Source organism: Poeciliopsis prolifica, unplaced genomic scaffold (genome assembly GCF_027474105.1).
Source record: "Poeciliopsis prolifica strain line A6 unplaced genomic scaffold, Auburn_PproV2 SCAFFOLD005, whole genome shotgun sequence".
Classification (NCBI taxonomy): domain Eukaryota; kingdom Metazoa; phylum Chordata; class Actinopteri; order Cyprinodontiformes; family Poeciliidae; genus Poeciliopsis; species Poeciliopsis prolifica.
The window spans coordinates 2,057,619-2,077,289 of record NW_026562380.1 but is presented as its reverse complement, the minus strand read 5'-3'; the positions used below and the strand labels follow the sequence as shown (position 1 = coordinate 2,077,289).

The following is a 19,671-nucleotide window of genomic DNA, read 5'->3' as shown; positions in this document are numbered from 1 at the left end:
ATTTTGATGAAGGCATTTGGCAAAATGTTATGTTTACTGCTTTTTTCGTAATTTACCACTGTGTTATGTTTTTATGACATAAAGCACTTTGAACTGCCTTGTTGCTGAAATGTGCTACACAAATAAACTTGACTAAAGACACACCCATGATCTCTGCGTTCTGATTTTAGATTAACACAGTACAAAAGTTGAGTTCAGCTCATTTGAGGTTTCACACTTCTCGATTTAAATATCCACAATCTGCTCAGATTGTCATCAGTCTGCCAATGCGTTGCTAACTGCTTTTTAACCAACTCAGCACATGACTGACTGGAAGAGATGAAAGCAGAGAAACGTTCACATATTTTCTGTGAATATGTGTCAGTGCACATGTCAGAGTTTGCTTTGGTAATCCTACCAGGTTCCACCATATGGGCCCCAAACACCAAAATATACTGGAGCTAAAATCATCTATCATCTAAAAATGTATGGTAGGTGGTAATTAAAGAAGTTTGTACACACTCTCAAAACAGTCATCCAATAGCAATAACGTGCAAAAGCTCTTGACTGACAGCTTGTTGATGAGGCGAACTGAAAGATTTTGAAATTTTTTTGTTTTTGTTTTGTTTTTTTCATGCCAACTGTGTGTGAAGAATTGTGCCTGTGCTTGTGTGTTTGTGTGTCAATAGTGATGAAGCAACCCTCTAGTTTCACTCAACATGTCGCTTATCCCTGGGTGTGGTTTATAAGAGCTATCTGTCTGTGTGATCTTATGAAAGTACAAAGGTGCAGAGGGACAAGCAGAACAGGTCAGACATATGACCAGTGCTTAAGGGCACTGTTGTGTTTGAGTGCCTTTGTGACAGCATCTGGGAACAGGAACAGAAAAGTGGCCCAAAGCCAGGTGTTTGTGTGTGTTTGTGTGAGCACTTGGATCTGAAACTGCCAGAAGGAAGGAGACAGGTAGCATACTGCACATAAAAATTTTTCATTTATTTGATGCTCTCTTTTGTTAAAATAAAGTAGTGATTTTCACTATAGTGAGTTATTTTTTGTTTGAGAAAACATGAGAAATAAGGTGTGATTTCTAACTTTATTTCTTTACCCTGTTTTCCAGATTCTGGAAATGCTTCTTTACTTTCAGAATCCATCCTTTCATCGATCAATTGTCTTTCACTCATCTGGTTAATGAGGGTAACAGGTCCTCTGTGATCTGAACCTACTGTTTCTCTGGGGGTCTCAAAGTATTGCCAGAAAAGGAGGGACTTTCTCCTGGCAGTGGGAAAAGACCACAAAACTGCAAACTTGAAAGTTAGCCCAGGAGGTATCCTGATCAGATGCCACCTGAACTGGCTCCATTTGATACAGAGAAGCAGCAGCAGCTCTATTCTGTACTTATCCCAGATAATCAAGCCCGTAAACCAGAGTTTGAGGGTTAGCCTTATAGGAATTGACTTATAACAGAGATGTTGTCATTTCAACGATGTCCGATACCTCATGGTTACAGCTGGGACTTCTGATCAAAATTTTAAGACCAGTTGAAAAATGACAAGAATTTACAATTTTCACTGTTGGAAGAAATGGGAGTGAGATTTAAAATAATAATAATAATAATAATAAAATCTGAGTAAGCATTTTATTGTAGAGACATTCAAACTTATTAAGTATATTTGAGTAAAGCTTTGCAAGACTATTTATACATGTATTATTGGGGAGTATGTTTCCTCTCAGATAACAGAAACCAACACTTTCAGGACATCTAACATTAAATCCTAAAGAAAAAATATCAACTTTAACAAAAAGGTATTTTTTGTATTCTTACATGTTGCCAAACTAAATTAAAGAGACTATTGTCGCTCACTTTGAAGGCTATAAATGGCACATGTAGTTCTTTAGCAACAATTTGACAGCTTGTCTCTGCAAAACACTGATCAAAACTCAAGCAGCTACTGTATTTAGTTTGATGCCAAGGACTTTTAAGTCAAAACACTCAGAATAGATCACATCTTAGAACCTCTAAATGTTTTAATGAGATTGACCTTCTTTATACAGTGGATCCTCTTCTTCTATCCATTCTTCTTTCTTTTTTTTTCTTGCAGGTGACCCAGATAAGAAAAAAAGCCACCTCATCAGGTTCACCCTCCACCTGTAAGTCAAAAATAGAGCATGTTGAGAGGACAAATAATCATGCTGCTACAAGGCGAAGGAGGGGAAATAAGAATATACTGAAACTAACTTTAGTAAGCCACGCAGTCTGTGGATTCAGAGTTTCAGAAGCCAGATTGACCTCATTTCAGAGCAGCATGTGTTGTAAAAAGGCCAAAAGAGACTTCTGATGACAATTTGACAGAATTACTAACTATTTGTGACTCCAAGAAAGACAGCAGGGAGATAAAAGGAAGAGATTTTATATATGTAATCTACAGTCCTACCAGTGGTCAGCAGCTACAGTGAAAGCAACATTTTTTCCACACTTGGAAATTAACATTTTATTCCAGTTGTATAATCTTTCTCTAATATAATCATAGAATCATCCAGCCTTTGGATGTATTTGTTCAATTAAAAAAGAAAAGCTCATATTAAAAAAAAAATCCCCACTTTCATTATCGCGTACAAGTATTTATGTTAATGTAACCCACATGAAAAAAGCCTGGGACACCTATTTCATAGGAAAAATGTATATATATTTTTATACATTTGCAAAAAATAAATGTCAGAAAATCTTGTAAGTGTAAAGCATATATTTTTTATGGGGTCAGGACATAAATCAAAAATATACTGATAGATCAGACCTGAACTGAATGTTTCCTCACCGAACTGAATTAAAGGTCTATCTTTATTCTTTTATTGATTGATTTTTAATGTATTTTAGCATTATCACCAACCAACCCAAAAGCACATAATCTTTATCTTTTGTTGATCCACAGTGAATAAACTAGTATCCGGCTAGCTTACATACTTTGGATCAACATTATGAGATTATTTTTCTTTTCTTCTTTCCTTTGGGTTGTTCATTTGTTTCTATTTCCTTTTAACTCACAAAAAGCATTTGAATTGCCTTGTTGCTGAATTGCCTGTGCTATATAAATAAAATTACCTTATCTTTTCCACAATGTTGCAAAAGTGCAAAACTAAAAATCTATAATTATTTTCTGCTTAATGGGCAGAAGTTATCTCACAGGCAATATTCTGTTATTGTGTGAATATGTTATGCACCTCACCGGTTTTGTATTTCCTTTAATAAATTTAACATCACACTAGTTGAGCAGTTAACTAAAAGTAAATCACCCTGATTTAACTGATGTTGGACTTTCTTTTAAGTGTTTTCTCAAGCAACATCATGAAGCATTAAAAACCTGGAAGCGAAATCAATCTTTCAGGTGATTTCCTGCAGGCAGGGTGAGGCTGGTCTCACTGCATAGTTTACCAACGGCTTCCCCCTGCAGCTGTTGTTCAACAGTGAAAAGCATCAAACCAATATTAGTTCATTCTGTCTGCTCAACCACGGGTGTGTGTGTCCGTGTGTGTGTGCGTTAGAAACGTGTATTAATAAAATGTTCACATCACATGGCATTCAGAAGATATGGAGCCCTATGTGAGGCGGCTGGCCAGTGAGAAGTAATGTTGTCTGTTCTCAAACCAGACACAACACCTAAGAAACACCCCCTGAGCCAAGCTGTGCACACAAAAACATTTAGTCTTCCCTCTGCAGGCTGCAACAAAGGTGCTTGGTCATGTGAAACCCAAGGCTCCAACCCACAGGTTGAACTCTGACCTTTCACACACACTCACATATGAAAGGACTGGGAGGAAAGGGGGTGGAAAAGATAAAAAGACAGGATGAGAGCATGTGTGTATCTGTCGTAACAAGATTATAGGCGTGCAGGAGGGTCACTAATACAGATAATATGCACACTATCTCCAGACATAATAACCAAACACACATCTTCTTGGCCACACGTGTGTGTGAGGATATTCTTTTCCCACGCATATTGAGTTCGTGTAGTGTCCCAGCTTTTTTTTTAGTCACACACATTTTCAAACAAAGGTGAAAACCCCCGCATCATAGCTGCAATTAACCTCCACAACCTTTGGATGTATGCATGTGTTGGAGACTTAGTGTCCTGAACTCGGTTACAAAAGACGGCCAGGAGTCTCGGGGGCATATCTTCACACATTCACATACTTTAGCTGCTGTGCCCTGATAATCCATGTCTCTCCTGGACTCCTGGACATCCTTTTATCCAGCTCAGGCTGCAGGGATTTTCCATGAGCTCGGCCAGCCAGTGGAGGCAGGGATCAGTGGGAGGCCCCTTCCTGACCCCGGAGAATGCGAGCCTGGTGTTGCGCTTCCAGCCATCAGCCATCGCTGCACTCTGTGAGGTCAGAAACTGTAAGAACAGAGTCAGAGAGGACGATGTGAGGGCAGAACAGCAGCTTATGGAGTCAATGAGTGACTTTATTCCACTCAGGCACTGTTTGAAAGGCCAGCATGGTTTGGTTCTCATTGGCTTTTCTATATGAATAACAACAGCAGAAATCAAACAAACCAGATCAAAGTGCCTGGTTTTAAGAAATTAAATCCATTTAAAAATGGGAAAATTAATGTGTTTTTTATGTGATTTTATAGCACAATCAAGTAACTGCGTTACCTTTGGTAATGCTTTGTAGGTAACACATGACTTAAAAGAAATGTAATGTATTTTAGCACCTTGAAATTGTGCTTCTGTCTCTTTAAGAAAGTAATGTTTCATTGAAATTCCACCTTCAGGATGTCATGACAACATCGCTCCTCCATTAACCCTTTAGTAGCATTTTTGAGAAGTAGTTCATATAATATATAATAGCTCAGCAGATGTGAAGTTCCACCAGCTGTTTGCTTTGCTTGTTGTCAGTTGTACTCTGTAAACATGTCTGTAAATATATTATAAATTACAAAACAAAGACATGCATGCAATGTTGTGATAACATTGCATGCATGACAACAATGTAAAGTTTCTGAATGAACATAACATGAATTTTCATCATACTGACACCAAACGGCAACAACATTGCAGAGATAAGATCAATTTATTTTGCATTAAAGTGACACTTCATACTGAGTGATGTGAAAAAGTGTTTCTGACTTCCTTTTTTTGCATATTTGGCAATCACTTTTAACACGTTTGTTTAAAAATAGCATTTTGTGTTTACTTATATTATCTGACTAATATTTAAATTGGTTTGGTGTTCTGAAACCCTGATATGTGAGAAACATGCAAAGAGAAAAGAAATCAGGAAGAGAACAAACACGTTTTAACAGCACTGCACATGTCAGTGTGAGAGACATCTGTGTGGCCATTATTATTAAACTGTAGCAAATATGAACAGGATGTTATGGACAGTCCTCAAATGTCCCTGACTGATAAATTAGACACAAGTGGGTTTAGGTATCTCTATTAAAGCTGCTGTTTTCACAGTTTTAAATGCAGTCTATCTTGGAGGGTTCCCACTTTTTTTAAAGGTGGACACTGTCAAGAAACATTCCCTAATATCCATACCAACTCTATTCAACAGTACTGACAACCTGATCGAGACATTAGTCTACATTTGTAAGTCAAATAAAAGCAAAGACATTAAACATGCTTCAAATTACCCACACTCACCAGCTTACTTTAACCTCTGATTATGAGCTAAAGACAGTTTGTGATATGAGAGTCCCAGAACTTGAGTGTAAAAGATTTCCATAGTCTTTTGAGTCCTGGTTGATTTGGAGTTTTTCCATTTATGACTTAAACACAACTCTATGCTATGTTCCAGACATCAATTCAAGTCTTTAAGCATCTCTGTTGTCTGACTGTTGCTTCAAGTGAAGCAAAAATGAAAAGGTTTGTTAAAAACTTTAAACTCGTTATGCATCAACTGCAAAGTTTTATGCATTTTAAGAGGTTTTGATGGCAAAATGTCATCAAAACAAGATGTCCTGGCACAAATTGGTGCAGGTACTTAAAGAACCGGGTTAAAATGTATGGACAAGGAACATGCCCATTTGACACATGTTGCTTCACTCCCTCTCCAGCCCTCCCCCACCTCTCCTTTAGTTCTCCTTTCATTCATTCATTCGTCTTTGACAATGTATTTGAACTTCAGACTGGGTTCAGAGGTGCAGGGAATGAATGAAAGACTGAAAAGAGAGGAAAGGAAGGGAGGGCTCTTTCTTTGCTTCATCTCAGCCTACTCTCTGACCCTGTGACCGTTATAGGAGCAGACACAACCTTTCTTTTTTAACCCATCTCCTCCCCTCCTCCAGCTTCTTCAACTGCACAGCAAAGGCAGTCTTTCAGGTACATCTGGGTGAGCCAACGCCAAAACACAGAAGCTAATCAGCCCACCTGCCTGGCCCACTGTGTTTGATTTGTCTTTCTATACACCTAGCATTCCAGCGTGGCTTATCAATAGACTTTAAACTCTTTTGCCTGGGCTTAGCTTTTGTGTGTGAGCATGTGTGCACTTGTGCTGAGTGTGAGTTGGATAAGTACAAGTAGAGCTTTGTTATAAAAAAAAACATCTGTAAGAATGGGAATTGAGCAACTGCAGGCAGAAAATGAAAATTTGAGAGGGTTTCTAAATTAAGTTGCATGTGAAGCATACTTGGAGTATCAGGGTCATACTAGGAAAAATGAAAAAATAAAATAAAATTACAAGAATTAAGTCGTAATTTGAGAATAAATTTAGAATATTTTGAGAACAAAGTCGTGATATTACAAGAATAAAGTTGTAATATTACGACTATTCTCATATTGTTTTTGACTTTATTTTTATAATGTGAATGTATACTAATTATATTGCTTTATTCTTGTAATTTTATTATATTAATACTAATAAATATTAGAAGTCCAGTGATTGTATTAGCAGAAGAAAAGGCAACAACCTAAACTAATGCTAATATATTTTCCATTTGTCCTTTGGTTTGTCTAAACACATCTTATGGCTGCCTCATAACTTAAACAGAGCATTAAACTCGTCCGCTCTGACCTCTCACCTCCTCAAGTTTTATTCACTATGTTTCTTCTAGGGATGAGCGCATTTACAAGCACATAAACCACAAAGAACCACTTGTTACATCAATGCTTTCTTCAAATCAAATCCCGCAGTGTGTTTTAGCGTGCCATTATTTGGTCATAGAGATGCAATCACAAGCATAATTTGTTCTCCGTGCCTGTGGCATCGTTCTCTTTGTCACTGTGTTTGTGACAAACTGCAAGGGAATCTGGAAATTTTCTGTCATGGGTTTGCACTCTACAAAACACTGAAATATTGTTGTCTAATATAATCGCAACGACACCACAGTATGAAAAGCAGTCAGACTTTCCCCACTTTTTTATGTTGTAGGGATGTTATGTTACAAACTAACAAAGTAGTGTACAGTTTTAAAATGTTATGCGTGATTTTAATAAGTTTTTATCTTGCAAATAAATAAGTAAAAAGTGTGGGTTGCATCAAAATTCAGCCCCTCTGAATGGCCATCCTGACATACTCTGTTTAGAGAAAACTTTGCAATGCTGTCAAAGTGCCAAAAAAACTGGGTCAGTATTTTTGTACCATTCAAGAAATTTTAACTTTAGAGTCTGAGATGAAAATCTGTTGGAAACGATCTGGAGTAGTCTAAAACATTTTCCACTTATGCTGTTTGTAAAATGTAAGTTAGTGCAGTCATTACCTTCAGGCCCATAGAGTTGCAATACCTCAACTTATTACCAAATGTTAACATTTAACTTTGTGACTTAAAGCAAGAAAAATATATGACACACAAGATTCCATTACAGCTTCATCACATAACATCTAAATCACTCAAAATAATACTTCTTGACCTTATTAACCCCAAAGCATATAGTGAAAAGAAAAGATGAGATAAAAGAAGTTATCCTCCTCTGTCTTGTCTTCGGTGAACTTCATGTAATCATGTTAAACATCCTCCATTTATTCCATCTGCTCTAATAGATTTACCAGCAGGAAATAATTATAGGCTGAAGAATAACTTTCCTCTCATTTAAAAAGCTTCAGGAGTTTTTAGAGAAATGTCTTAACAAGATGTCCAACACACCGGCCTTAGGAGCACTATTGGCAAAAGCGGTCATTATTCCTCTGCTTCTTTTGATTGCGGTTCTTTTTACAAAGTTAACTGACCTTGTGGTCGTTGTACGTGCTGCTGCATTCAATCGCTGTCCATTACAGTAAAAGGCTTTTATTCTCCTGCACCTTCTCATAGACCTGTGTGGTCAGCATGGATAAAGCCATGCCATACATAAAGAAGCAGATTCAAGTTTGTATGGAGGCACATCCTGGCCTTGACAAAATGTTCTTCTGTGGTCGAGCACAGTATGTACAGGGAAACAAAGTCTGCTCCGTCTCAGGACAGACAAAACACACATATATTACAGTCCTTTATCTGGTTATTACTGGAGCTGTACTGTACCAAGGACACACTGTGACAAAGCAGTGTGAAAACATGCTTTTTAAAGTCTTTAGAGAATATCTTATTGTTCGACTCACTGGGGCTGAAGACAAATCCATGGTAGTTTATGGAGCACTGCAGGTCATGGTCATATAGATTTTATAACAGCCACAAATGCTTAATGTTTTTAACATAAACTAGCTCAGAGGAACCTCTGTAAAACAGAGAAGTGTGGATGCTTTCTGGGTTTACAACTCAATGAATTTATCACAAAACAGCAGGAGAGGCAGAGAGAGAAATATAGTGGGGATTGTTTTTTTTCCAAGGTGTTGACAGTTATCTGTTTAGCACCAAGAAAGGCTTATTGTGACAGTTTTTTTTTAGTCACATCGAAAAAGCAGACTCCAATATTTGTCCACAAAAAAAGTTTTAACTAAGCGGCTTGAATTTATTTTTTTCCCCCACCTTTTCCATTTATCATTGAATGGAAAAATGTGGGTTCTTGATGGGTGGGATCCTCTTTGAAAACACGTGATGTAAATGATTAACAGAATCCTGTCCTGCAGAACATGAGTGCAGGTTGAGAAAATATATTACCTTGCAAAAGTATTTAAATGATGCCTCTTTACCGTCACAGTCTTCAGTGTATTTACTATTAAAGGAAGGAAGATGACGGAGCGTTTTCAACATGTATCGTACAATTGAAAATCTGAAAAGTGTGGCATAATTTTGCATGCCATTTTGCTCCTGCTTTGCAAATGTGCTAAATTTGGACACAGAAATATGGACACGATCTGATTCTGTTTTGTTTTTTTTATCGCATTATGGGTGGTAAGTAATTACATTTGCACTTTCTGATGATCAGCATATGTTTTGCAAATTTCTGAAGGGGAGTTTGTTAAATCTGCTGTTCTCCTCATTTTGCTGACACAATCCTGTTTGCATGTTGTGGATCAAGTTTGCACCTGTTTTTGTACCTACAGACCTTTCATGAATCAGGCCCACAGGTTTTAATAAATCTAAACTGCAGATGGATTTCACTTTTCAACTTCCAATTAATTTAAATTTTATAGCTTTTTATGTCAAGATTTATTTATTTTATTTTTTTTTTTTTTTACGAGAACTGTTGTGAACTTTTGAAAAGGTTTAGATTAATGCTTATGTGAAATGTGCAAAATATGAAGTTGATTAGTCATGGAAGAGAACTGAGAGTAGACTGTTCAGAAAATAAGACTTACTGGTGTAAGACTGGACAAATGGAAAGTAACCTGAACTATGAAGACTTTTCCTCATATAAAGCTTAGACACTGACAAAAAAAAAGTTATTTCAACCAAAGAATATAGTAGTTTTGTACTTTTTTTTTGTTTATCCAAAAATAATTTGGTTTCTTTTTGAGAGAAAACAGAAGAAAAGAACAGAAGCTCATATGAACATTTCCTTTGGAAGAACTGAATATGTAACAGGGTGTTTCGATCCTTCACATGACTGTGTGTGTTCAAACGAGTTGGACACTGACCAATCAGATCTGTCTCTCCTTCAGTCACAAAGCTGAGTGATCCTGGGAGCTTTATAAGGCTTTGTGACAGCGGCTCAAACAGAAGGACATAATGGTATTTACGCAGGTACGTTCTGTGAACATACACGCCTGTATGAGCTCAGACACTGCATACACCCTACACCCCACATAGGGGACAGTTACTATTGGCCACAGATAATGCAATATACTTTGAGGAGGGACACACACTTGGTATGCATGTGTGCTGAGATAATGTGTACACTCACACACACAGTTGCACTGAAAACAGCTGGTCTGTGTTCATTTGCAGATAGGATGTTGCATGCAGACACATGGATGTCAGGAGTTCTCCAGCCCCTCTGGGCAAGGTTGTGATATCACACACTCACACACATTCACACACACACAGGAAGCTATAAAGTTCAGAGAGTACAAGGCCAAAGGCTAAAGTAAGGGTGGAGGAGGAGTTTTCTGGGTCCAGAGCACATTGTGAGCCCTCATCAAAGACAGTGTTTATGTGCACAGATCACCACTGATACCCATGACACACAGCTGCAAAAAATTTTAGAGGTAGTGAGGTGTTTCTTTTATCTCTCTGACACTTTGTGCTTCAGTGGAATACAAAGACATGTTCCAGGATCATCTTTCTATTCACCTGATGCTGTAAAATCTTTACAGATTTCGTAGAAATGTAAACTTCTTTGAGTGTGACAGTTTAGAGGTGTCTTACGCTCTTATCAGACATGACCTCGTGACCTCCTGCCTAATTATCTGTTGACCCCTCTTTTCCTCCCAAAACAACCTTGACTGATGGATCCATGTTCTCCACAAACCCCTGAAGCTGTGCTGTTATCTAAATGTTCTTTGTTGATCATTTAAGTTACGAGATTTGTTGGTCAAACACATCACACAAATGCTGCTAACTTGATAAAAAGGAAAACAAGGCAATATGGAGATCAAATTTAAACCAATTCTGAACCATTATCACTTTTTGACAGAGTTCATTACTCAGTTGAATTAGATGCACCTGGTCAACAACACTGATAGGTGGTATGAAACATCCACATGGCTGACACAATCCAGTGCTTCCTGAAATGTAACACTGCCTCCACCAGCTTCTGACAGTGCATCCTGGTGCTATATGTTCCAAAGTTCCCCAGGCAGGAGATCCACATGCAACTGGTCATCCACATGATGCAAAGGAAAACATGCCTCATCATCAGACCACGCTACTTTCTTCCATAAGTGGTTCAGTGTCTGTCCTTGTACTTCTGACATTTGTAAATCACTTTGTGTTACACTTCACCATATGAAAAGTGCTTTATAGGTACAATTTCACTGATTGATTACTTTGTCCAGTCCCATTATTGGCACTTTCAGAGATGTAAAGGTATTAATCTTAACTGGTCTGTGGCAATGCATCTCCAATTGCAACAAACTGTAACCCAAAATGCATTCTGACACTTTTCTCCCAGAACCAACTGGTAGAAAAGCAATCAAGAGGCTTTTTTGTGAAGAAAAAAAAACACCCATGCTGTTCTATCCTTTCTTCTTCATTTCATACCATGCAAGGCAGATTCTCCATCTGCACTGATGAAGATCATCTCAACATGCCAATTACCCCAATATGAGGCAGTGTGACCTTTATTTCATTCATTAGCTAATGATTACCATTGTGGGGAGCTGAAAAACTGTGTAGCACATTCAACTTCCATCCCACTACGGTCAGAAAATCAACAAATTGTAATAAGAATAAATTTTATTTACATAGCAATTTTTTAGCAATGAGGCAGTGCAAAGTTCTCCCATAATGAGGGAAAAAACTACAAGCTGACAACAAAAAGTAACTCAGTCCTTGTGAAGTGTCACTGTAAATTTGGAAAATGTGAAAATGTTTCAAATTTTCACACTGAAAGCTTTACAGACTGTCTTAAGAGATCAGTTTGTATATAACAAAATAAGAAACAGCCTAACTAAAAATTGTTAATGAAAACAAAGGATCCTATTACACTTTCATCTTTTTTTATTAATCATTTTTCAATAAAGGGACAAAATGGGCGTGTGAACAGGATTATGCAGACATCTGCCAGAAAACACAGAGAGTGGTATTCCCAATACAACTGAACAGAGATCCCAAACAGGTACAACAGAAATCATAGAGCTTGTTTTGTCCAATGACCACTGGCCACCATTAGAAAAGAAAACATAATAAAATTATGGTATAACCAAAACAAAAGAATAAAATAAAAACGAACCAAAAATATATGACTCCATTCCATGTCTCTGTTCAGAACAGAGCATATAGGTAATAATAAATAGTAGCTCCCATTGTAAAAGATAAAGTTCATGTTCAAGTTACAACAAACAGCTCTCAGAACAGGAATAGAAAAGGCTGATAACAAAATATTCCGCATTGCCATTTACAAAAAAAGTCTCAACTCAAGCAGGCTTCTCCACATCCCCCTGGTCATTTTTAAATATGCTTTGCATATGAAAGTATTTTCACCCAATCTAAATATAAAGCACCATTTAGTATTTGGCAATGGAAAAGAAAATGCAAAAACATTTTATTTCTTTTTAAATGTATTTATTTTAACTTTTTTTAAGTAATCCATGTACTGCATATTATTTTTTTTTTTTACTTTAGATTTTTTTTCTCCTCTCTTCTTGATGTTGGAATGTTGTCAGGTGGGAGAGGTGAGAGAGACAAAAGCACACAACAGAACAGGTCAACGTCAGCTTTCAGTACTGCATACAGGAATGGCAGCAGAGGGAGGAGAAAGAAGTGCGAATAAAAAATAAAAAAAAAGAAGATATGTACAAACACCTCTATGGACAGCAGGAACCAAAGCAGCAGCCATCTGATGGCCTGCGACGCCTCCCAATGCCACACATTTTAGCTGCTTTTTTATGGGATGTTCTTTTTTTTATCGTTTTATTTTATTTCTTTAGACATACAAATAATTCGCACTATATTATCCTGCCAAATTAAAAAAATATACCGTGGCAGCTTGGGTTTTTTTCCACTACCAAAACAGGTATGGCAAATACCTTTAGAGAGAACAAGCAACAGTTAAAAATACGAGCCTCAATATAAATACTATAGTGCCTACTCTAAGTGAACATTGAATTCAAATACAATTCTAGAAATACAGAAAAAGTAGACCATAAATGTGTTTAAGTATAGGAACTGACATGACTGTGCATTTTCCTATATTTTAAGTTCTTTATTATATATTCATATATAATCTTAATCCTTTCCCCAATGCAAATTGTATTTCAACCTGAAGAGCCATAAAGAACCAAGGCAAAAAAAAAAAAAAGAAAAGCAAAATTAAACAAAAAATCAGCAATTTTTTTTTTTTTTCTAACGTTTCTGAAATGTTTTACCTCATATGTACTGTGACGGGAGTATTGGATGCCATTGAGATGCAGTAACAAAACTTAAGACATTTCCCACTAAAACATAGCAGAGCTCTGTTTGTGAAAGAAATTTTCTATTTATGCCTGTGTTTAAAGGAGAAGTTCTACAAAAACAGAGTCTGATGTTGTGAGGAATAAGAATGGAGTGTAATCTGTTTTTCAGGCATCAACTTGCTCAGATGATGATAAATCACAATTCTTTTAATAAAAAAAAGTGGTTGTTAATAAAGCCAGGAGAAGTGCATTCAGTTTGCTACTATGTGTGAGCAGTGATTAGTTGGGAGGAGAGTGTGCTCTTGGATTTCCAGGGTTAACAAACGGTCAAGGGTGAAATGGCAGGGATACAGAGGTCAGGGGTAATGAAGCTGCTTGCAAAAAGATTTTGTGCGTCTTTTTTTTTTTTACTGCTTGCAACAAAGGGATCCTCATCATCTGACAGCATTACAAAGATTTTCCCCTTCAGCGTAAACTTGTAAACTGGGAAAACTAAAAACAGTGCACTTCATGTCAAACAAATCCAGCTTGTAGACTCAGTCCATGTACCATCTCTGCATGGATGTGGGACAATGCACACGCAATGCTTTACATCGAACAGCACAAATGAAACTGAATAAACAAACGCCTCTTTTGGGTTTAAAATCAATGAAATAAAATAAAAAATTAACCAAAATTAAATATAACGTGCCCTGCGTTAACCTACCGTGACTCACAAAAGTGTACACACCAATGTTAAAACAGCAGGTTTTTGTGATTACCGCCATTGTGAAATACATTTTTTAAATTTTTCCATCTTTTATGCAGAGGTATGTCTCATTCAGTTCAACTAAAAATTGACAAATCTGTTAGGAGAGTAAATAAAAAAAACTATTTGATTACATAAGTCTTCACACCCTTAATCTTAAAATGTTATTCCAGCTGCCTCTATTATCACAACCTTTAAATGGTTTAAGTGGATCTGCTAAACTAGAAATAAAGCTAATCTGGATCAGTTAAGTTTATTTTGAATGCCATGGTTTATGGTGATGTGATAAAGGCTCCCAATAATCTTTTATGTACATCATAACAGAGTAAAGAAAGTCACCAATGACTTAAACAATTATGGGACAAAGGAACATCAAATTTGGATTGGTCACTAAAACAGATTGTAAGAAAAGATAAGAATTGGTTGGGGAGGCTGCCAAGCAGCCTACAGCATCATCGAAGAGGCTGCAGTAACATTTCTGCCAATTTCTGGTTGTGTTATGGAGATGAGCTGTATATAAAAAAAAAAAAGAGTTTCCCGAAGATGGCCTCATAATCTGAGAGATTTAAAGTATTTTTCCAAAATAAAGACTGCAAATATTGACAAGTCAAGATGTAGGTCACTTCTAGGCTCCAACCAGAGTGAATGCTGAAATTTAATCAAATTATGCTCCAATGAAGTTTTTTTTTTGTTTGTTTGTTTTTTTGTTTTTTTTAATTGTGGAGGAATAATTTAATTTTGAGTCTGAAAAACATGTTAATTTGATTTGTAAAATTATTTTTCAAATCACAAAAACCTGACATTTCCGCAAAGCTGTGGATAGTTTTAAGAGCCACTGTATGCATATTGGTTAGCATTAAAATATATTTCAAAGCCCTAAAACACAGATATATGTTTTTGCAAGTGTCTCTTTCTCTGCTGATGGCCGTGTTTGGAGTTGTAAAGTGAAAAAACATTGCCTTGTATCCCATAAAGCATACGTTGCTTCCAGTTCTGTTTTGCTTTCTTTCTGTCTAGCTTGTATTTTTTTTTCACTGCTCTTAAGTAAAGTTAGCTTAAATTTGAGCTCACATATTACTTTATGCATTGTTCCACACACTGACATGCTGAAGCAGCGTTGTAGGTTTGTGCTAACGCAGACATGTGACACTCTGCGCCTCATCCCTCAAGTCCAGGATTGTACACTTCACCATAGATTACCTTTCTCTCAACAGCTCCACCATACCGAAAACAAATCTACAAGTAATTCAGATATACACAATACTGCTTGTACCATGCTTGTCATGAAATTTCCAATTATATTAAACATGTTAATGGTAGCAAAATGATGATTTTGATCTTTCATCATGAGTTGTCCGTTTAAGTCGTCAGGTGCTTGATGCAAGGACCTTTTTCTGCGTGGTTTAACTCTTTCAGCTCCATCTGTGTGACCCCAAAACTTAAACCAGATAAAATTATGGCCAATGCAGTCTTGAAATATCAAAGGCACTCTTCCTTAATCCTCCAAATGATAGTACAAATTGAGTTCTTAACACACTTTTTTGTCTTTTTGAAAGAAATTTGAGGCCTGTCATCACTTTCAGTTTAGTAGTCAAGCCAAATACATAATTTTTTTTTCTTCTTTTAAACCCTGTGTGAACATGGCATCTTTTAGAAAGATCAGGATAAGTGCATTTCCAGGGTAGTAAAAAGAGGGTCAAGTAAAAAGACTGTTCACTTTCCATGTTACAAAACAAACCTGTACATGATATGTGTTACAGAATGTACGCAGCATGGATGTATCTTTCTTCTCTTTTTTTCTTTTTAAAGAATAAAAAGAAAATAACTGAATGAGAGAAAAACAGCAATACATTTACTCAACAACTAACCAACCAGGGACAAATTCTTTTCTTTTTTTCTTTTCTTTTTTGATTAGCAAAAAACATACTATGCATGCTGACTAATTCTTAAAAATGGGGAGAAAAAAAAGAAAACTCAATAAAAGGAAATAGTACACAACATGTAAATTATTGCACAAGAGAAAGGCTCGAAGTTTTGCGTCAATGCAAGAGTATTGCCCCGATACAGATCATGCATTCGATGGGTAATGGAAACAAGGTGTGCTGGTGCAGAGCACATGGTCTTAGGCTTCCACCAGGTTGGTGAAAGGGGAGTGTTGGGACAAATCTACAAGGGGGCTAGGAATAAACACTTGACTGTTGGCGACCCAGTTGCAAAGGAAAAGGTCTCATTGTTCTGCTTTCTACTCTGACTTTATTTCGGTACTCAAGGGACGGTCACTGTGCCATTTTTTCATGTGTTTCTCCAAGGTGCTGTAAACACTGAAGGGCATTTGACAAATTTCACACTTGTACACATCTTTGCCCACCTGACCATGGGTCTTCATGTGGCGAGTAAGTTTGGAGCTCTGGGCACACGCGTAATTGCACAGCTCACACTTGTAGGGTCTCTCTCCTGTGTGGCTGCGCCGGTGTACTGTCAGGTTACTGCAGTTCTTGAAAACCTTTCCACAGAACTCACAAGTGTCACTCCTGCGTCCATCCTTGGAACTGGGTCTCCCAGGACCCCCAAGGTGGGGCGTGCTGCCCCCGCTGCCTGTCCCACTGCGACCTGACATTCCCCCATCCAGTTCTCCTGGAGGGGTCGAGAAACGCAGGCTGCCATTCTCTGAAGAGTGCTCAGATGATGATGCAAAAGGCGATTGTCTGGAATCCCCAAAGTTGAGAAAGGGGTCCTTGAGTTGTCGAGAGGCAGCATAGCCAGCCAACCATTGGGAGTAGACGTTTTCTGTATTAGGGATTGTGGGGGTAGGCAGGTCAAATTCTTTCTCCAGTTTAATACGTTTTGAGAAGGGACTAAGTGGACTGGGGCTACCCAGAAGCAGTTTTTTTGAGAGGCCAATTGAAGAAGATTCATTAGGAGACACTCCTCGTCCGTTTACTGCAGAAACAGTGCCTTCCTCTACACGTTCTGTTTCCAAGACAGAGTCTCCATCACACATGTCCCGACTGTGGTGATGGTCTCTGCTGAGATGGTGATGCAGGTGGTTCTCCTGGGCCATGGCGTTGCGTTTGTGTGCGTTGAGGGCTTCACTGAAATGCTGCATGCTGGCGGCCAGACCCATTCCCTGCATGACCTCTGGCAGTGAGCGAGGGATAGACGTCTCATCAGCCACTCCGCCCAGTCGACTTCCAATACTGCTGCTGTTTTCATGCTGCCGTGCTTCTTCCAGGCTCAGTCCAAAGTGATAGCTGTTGTTTCGCTTGGGTGGCCTCTCCCCATTCTGTACTTCCTCCTCTTCCCCCTCCTCTTCCTCCTCCTCTTCCTCTTCCTCCTCCTCTTCTTCTTCTTCCTCCTCTTCTTCCTCTTCTTCCTCCTCCCCATTTTCTCGTAACATGCGATCATTTTCGCTCTTCAGCTTGGCCACCACTGATTTAAGTGCATTGCTTGCACTACCTATATGCTCACTAGTGCCAGGCTCTGGGGATGAGGCTATTGATAGACCATCTTCTGACCTGCCCGTGTTTGGCGAGGATGATTTGTGCATGTGCGTCTTCATATGTCGTTTCAGTTTGCTGGCTTGTGTGCATGCATGATCACACAAGTGACATTTGTACGGCTTCTCTCCAGTGTGGCTGCGCCGATGCACTATTAAATTACTCTGAAACTTAAAGGCTTTGCCACAAAACTCACAACACTTTGATTTCAACTGGGTGTTGGAGGAAGAGGGGGGTCCTCCTGTAGGGAGTGGGGTTGGAGGAGTGGTTTGTGAGCCCACAGGCGACTGCATCGAGCCTTGTAGTGGTGGTGGAGTAGCAAGATATGGAGGTTTGCTGCCCCCTGCACCCCCTGCACCTCCGTTTCCTCCTGTCTGGAATGGCTGCAGTAAGCGCTGCATGGGGCTTGGCCGGCTGGGTGATAGCGGGGGAGTAGACCCTGAGGTGTTGCCCGCCAGTTCCCGTAGACGCCTTGAGAAGTCCATTGACGGAGGTGGGTCTAGAGGCAGAGGAGGATTAAGGCGCAGCACCCTGTCAAAGGCACTCGGGTGGTGGGCTGCCAGCGCCAGCTCCTCTGGGCTCAGGTGGTGGGGATCCAGATGGTTTCGCGGAGGGGGACTAAAGAGAGGAGGTGTTGGGGGGAAACGTTGATGATGGCCTCCAGGAACACCAGAGCCAACTGCACCTCCTGTTCCAACGCTGTCCCTTCCCCCTGAGCCCGAGCCAGGGATGCGGAGGAGGTTGAAAGGGCTTGCATCAGGTGGCAAATGGAGGCCATGAAGGGGAGGCTGAGAAGGGCAATCAGCACCACCACCAAGGGAAGAAGGCCCGCCCATGCGTGGGGTGAGAGGACTGCCATGTTCACTTTCCAGGTAAATTCGAAAGCCATGGGAGTTCTGAGCATGCTGCAGTAAGAACCAGGCGCTGCCATATGACTGCTTGCACGTTGTGCAGGTATACGTGGTTGGCTCCTCCTTACCTGTGGGAACAGAGAGGAAATGAACTTACTAACATGTTGACTATTTGCTGAACACTGCTTTGTGAAACAGACTTAAAGAAGAATGGTCTGAATTTCTTTTAACACTTTAATGTAGAAAAAATGCAGGACCTAAGGCCTAAACGTTACAGCGTTTAAAAGGGGTTGGCACATGGTGTTGAGGGCTTTGCGAATACAACAGCAGCTCTTATTGAGGTCATGCCCCACATGAGTAGCATGTGAGAAGTACTGTTTGTATCTCTTTTTCTCACAGACTGCTTTGGGACATAATTTCTCCCTTTAGACGGACTGAGAGTCCTCCATTGTCAGCAGGAGAACAAAGATGCAGGCTATCCCTGTGGACCGTTACTTCTTACTGATCTACCAAAACAGACTCGTTGGTGAATTCACACACATAAAACACACACGCACACGCACGTATACACACCCAGGAGACACAACAAACGAAAAAAAAACCCTCTTAAGTCCTTTAAGTTAGTGGGTTTTTAGAGTTTACTAACCATCTCTAGTGCTATAAAATCATAACATCTCCATAAAATATGTACAATATTTTACTGTTAATCTTGAAGGATGCTCCAACTGAAATCCATAATCTATATCCTTTTAATCCAAAAAATACAGTACATGCTTATACTCAATGACTCATCCAAATAGGTAACCTTGGCTGCCAAAGGAAGCTAAAACTGTAGGAGTGTGAAACCTTTCAGGCTCCCGACTGAAGAGGAAATCTGACGCTCTCTGTCTGCCTCAGAGCTTTTTCTCCTCCCTCATCGCGCGGTGTACAGTCGCTTTGAGAAGACGATGAGAGGAACATTTAAAACAATAATTGCTTTTGTAGGGGCATCGGGAACGATGACCTGTGGTGTGACCCACAACGCGTGTCTAATCTCATTAGTGGACGGAATGGACGGCCATCAGCTCGTTTACGAGATTAGATGACAAACGAACCCCCTGTCGCTGCTGTTCAGAGGCGACTTTTGCTAACACAAAATGAAAAAGCACATCAAAAGCAAAAAGGAGACAATTTTACCAAAGCCTGGGAAAAGATCTTATTAAAATACCAGTTCAGTTTGTTTCTATGA

At 39.0% G+C, this 19,671-nt stretch overlaps 1 protein-coding gene across 5 annotated transcripts in view; it reads right to left on the bottom strand.

The window, feature by feature from the left end:
* Positions 1-1,038: 1,038 nt before the first annotated feature.
* Positions 1,039-19,671, bottom strand: part of bcl11aa (BCL11 transcription factor A a) — a 63,937-nt gene continuing 45,304 nt past the window's right edge. For 3 of the 5 annotated variants that reach the window (XM_055029294.1, XM_055029297.1, XM_055029296.1), the window contains exons 3-5: positions 16,464-18,571; positions 4,166-4,370; positions 1,039-2,125 (exon numbers count right to left, since the gene is read on the bottom strand). In XM_055029294.1, coding sequence (XP_054885269.1) covers positions 4,167-4,370; positions 16,464-18,571 — 2,312 coding nt within the window. In that variant the 3' untranslated portion in view covers positions 1,039-2,125; position 4,166. Of the gene's footprint in view, positions 2,126-4,165; positions 4,371-11,935; positions 18,572-19,671 lie in introns of those variants that run through there. The other 2 variants (XM_055029298.1, XM_055029299.1) reach the window with 1 other exon arrangement.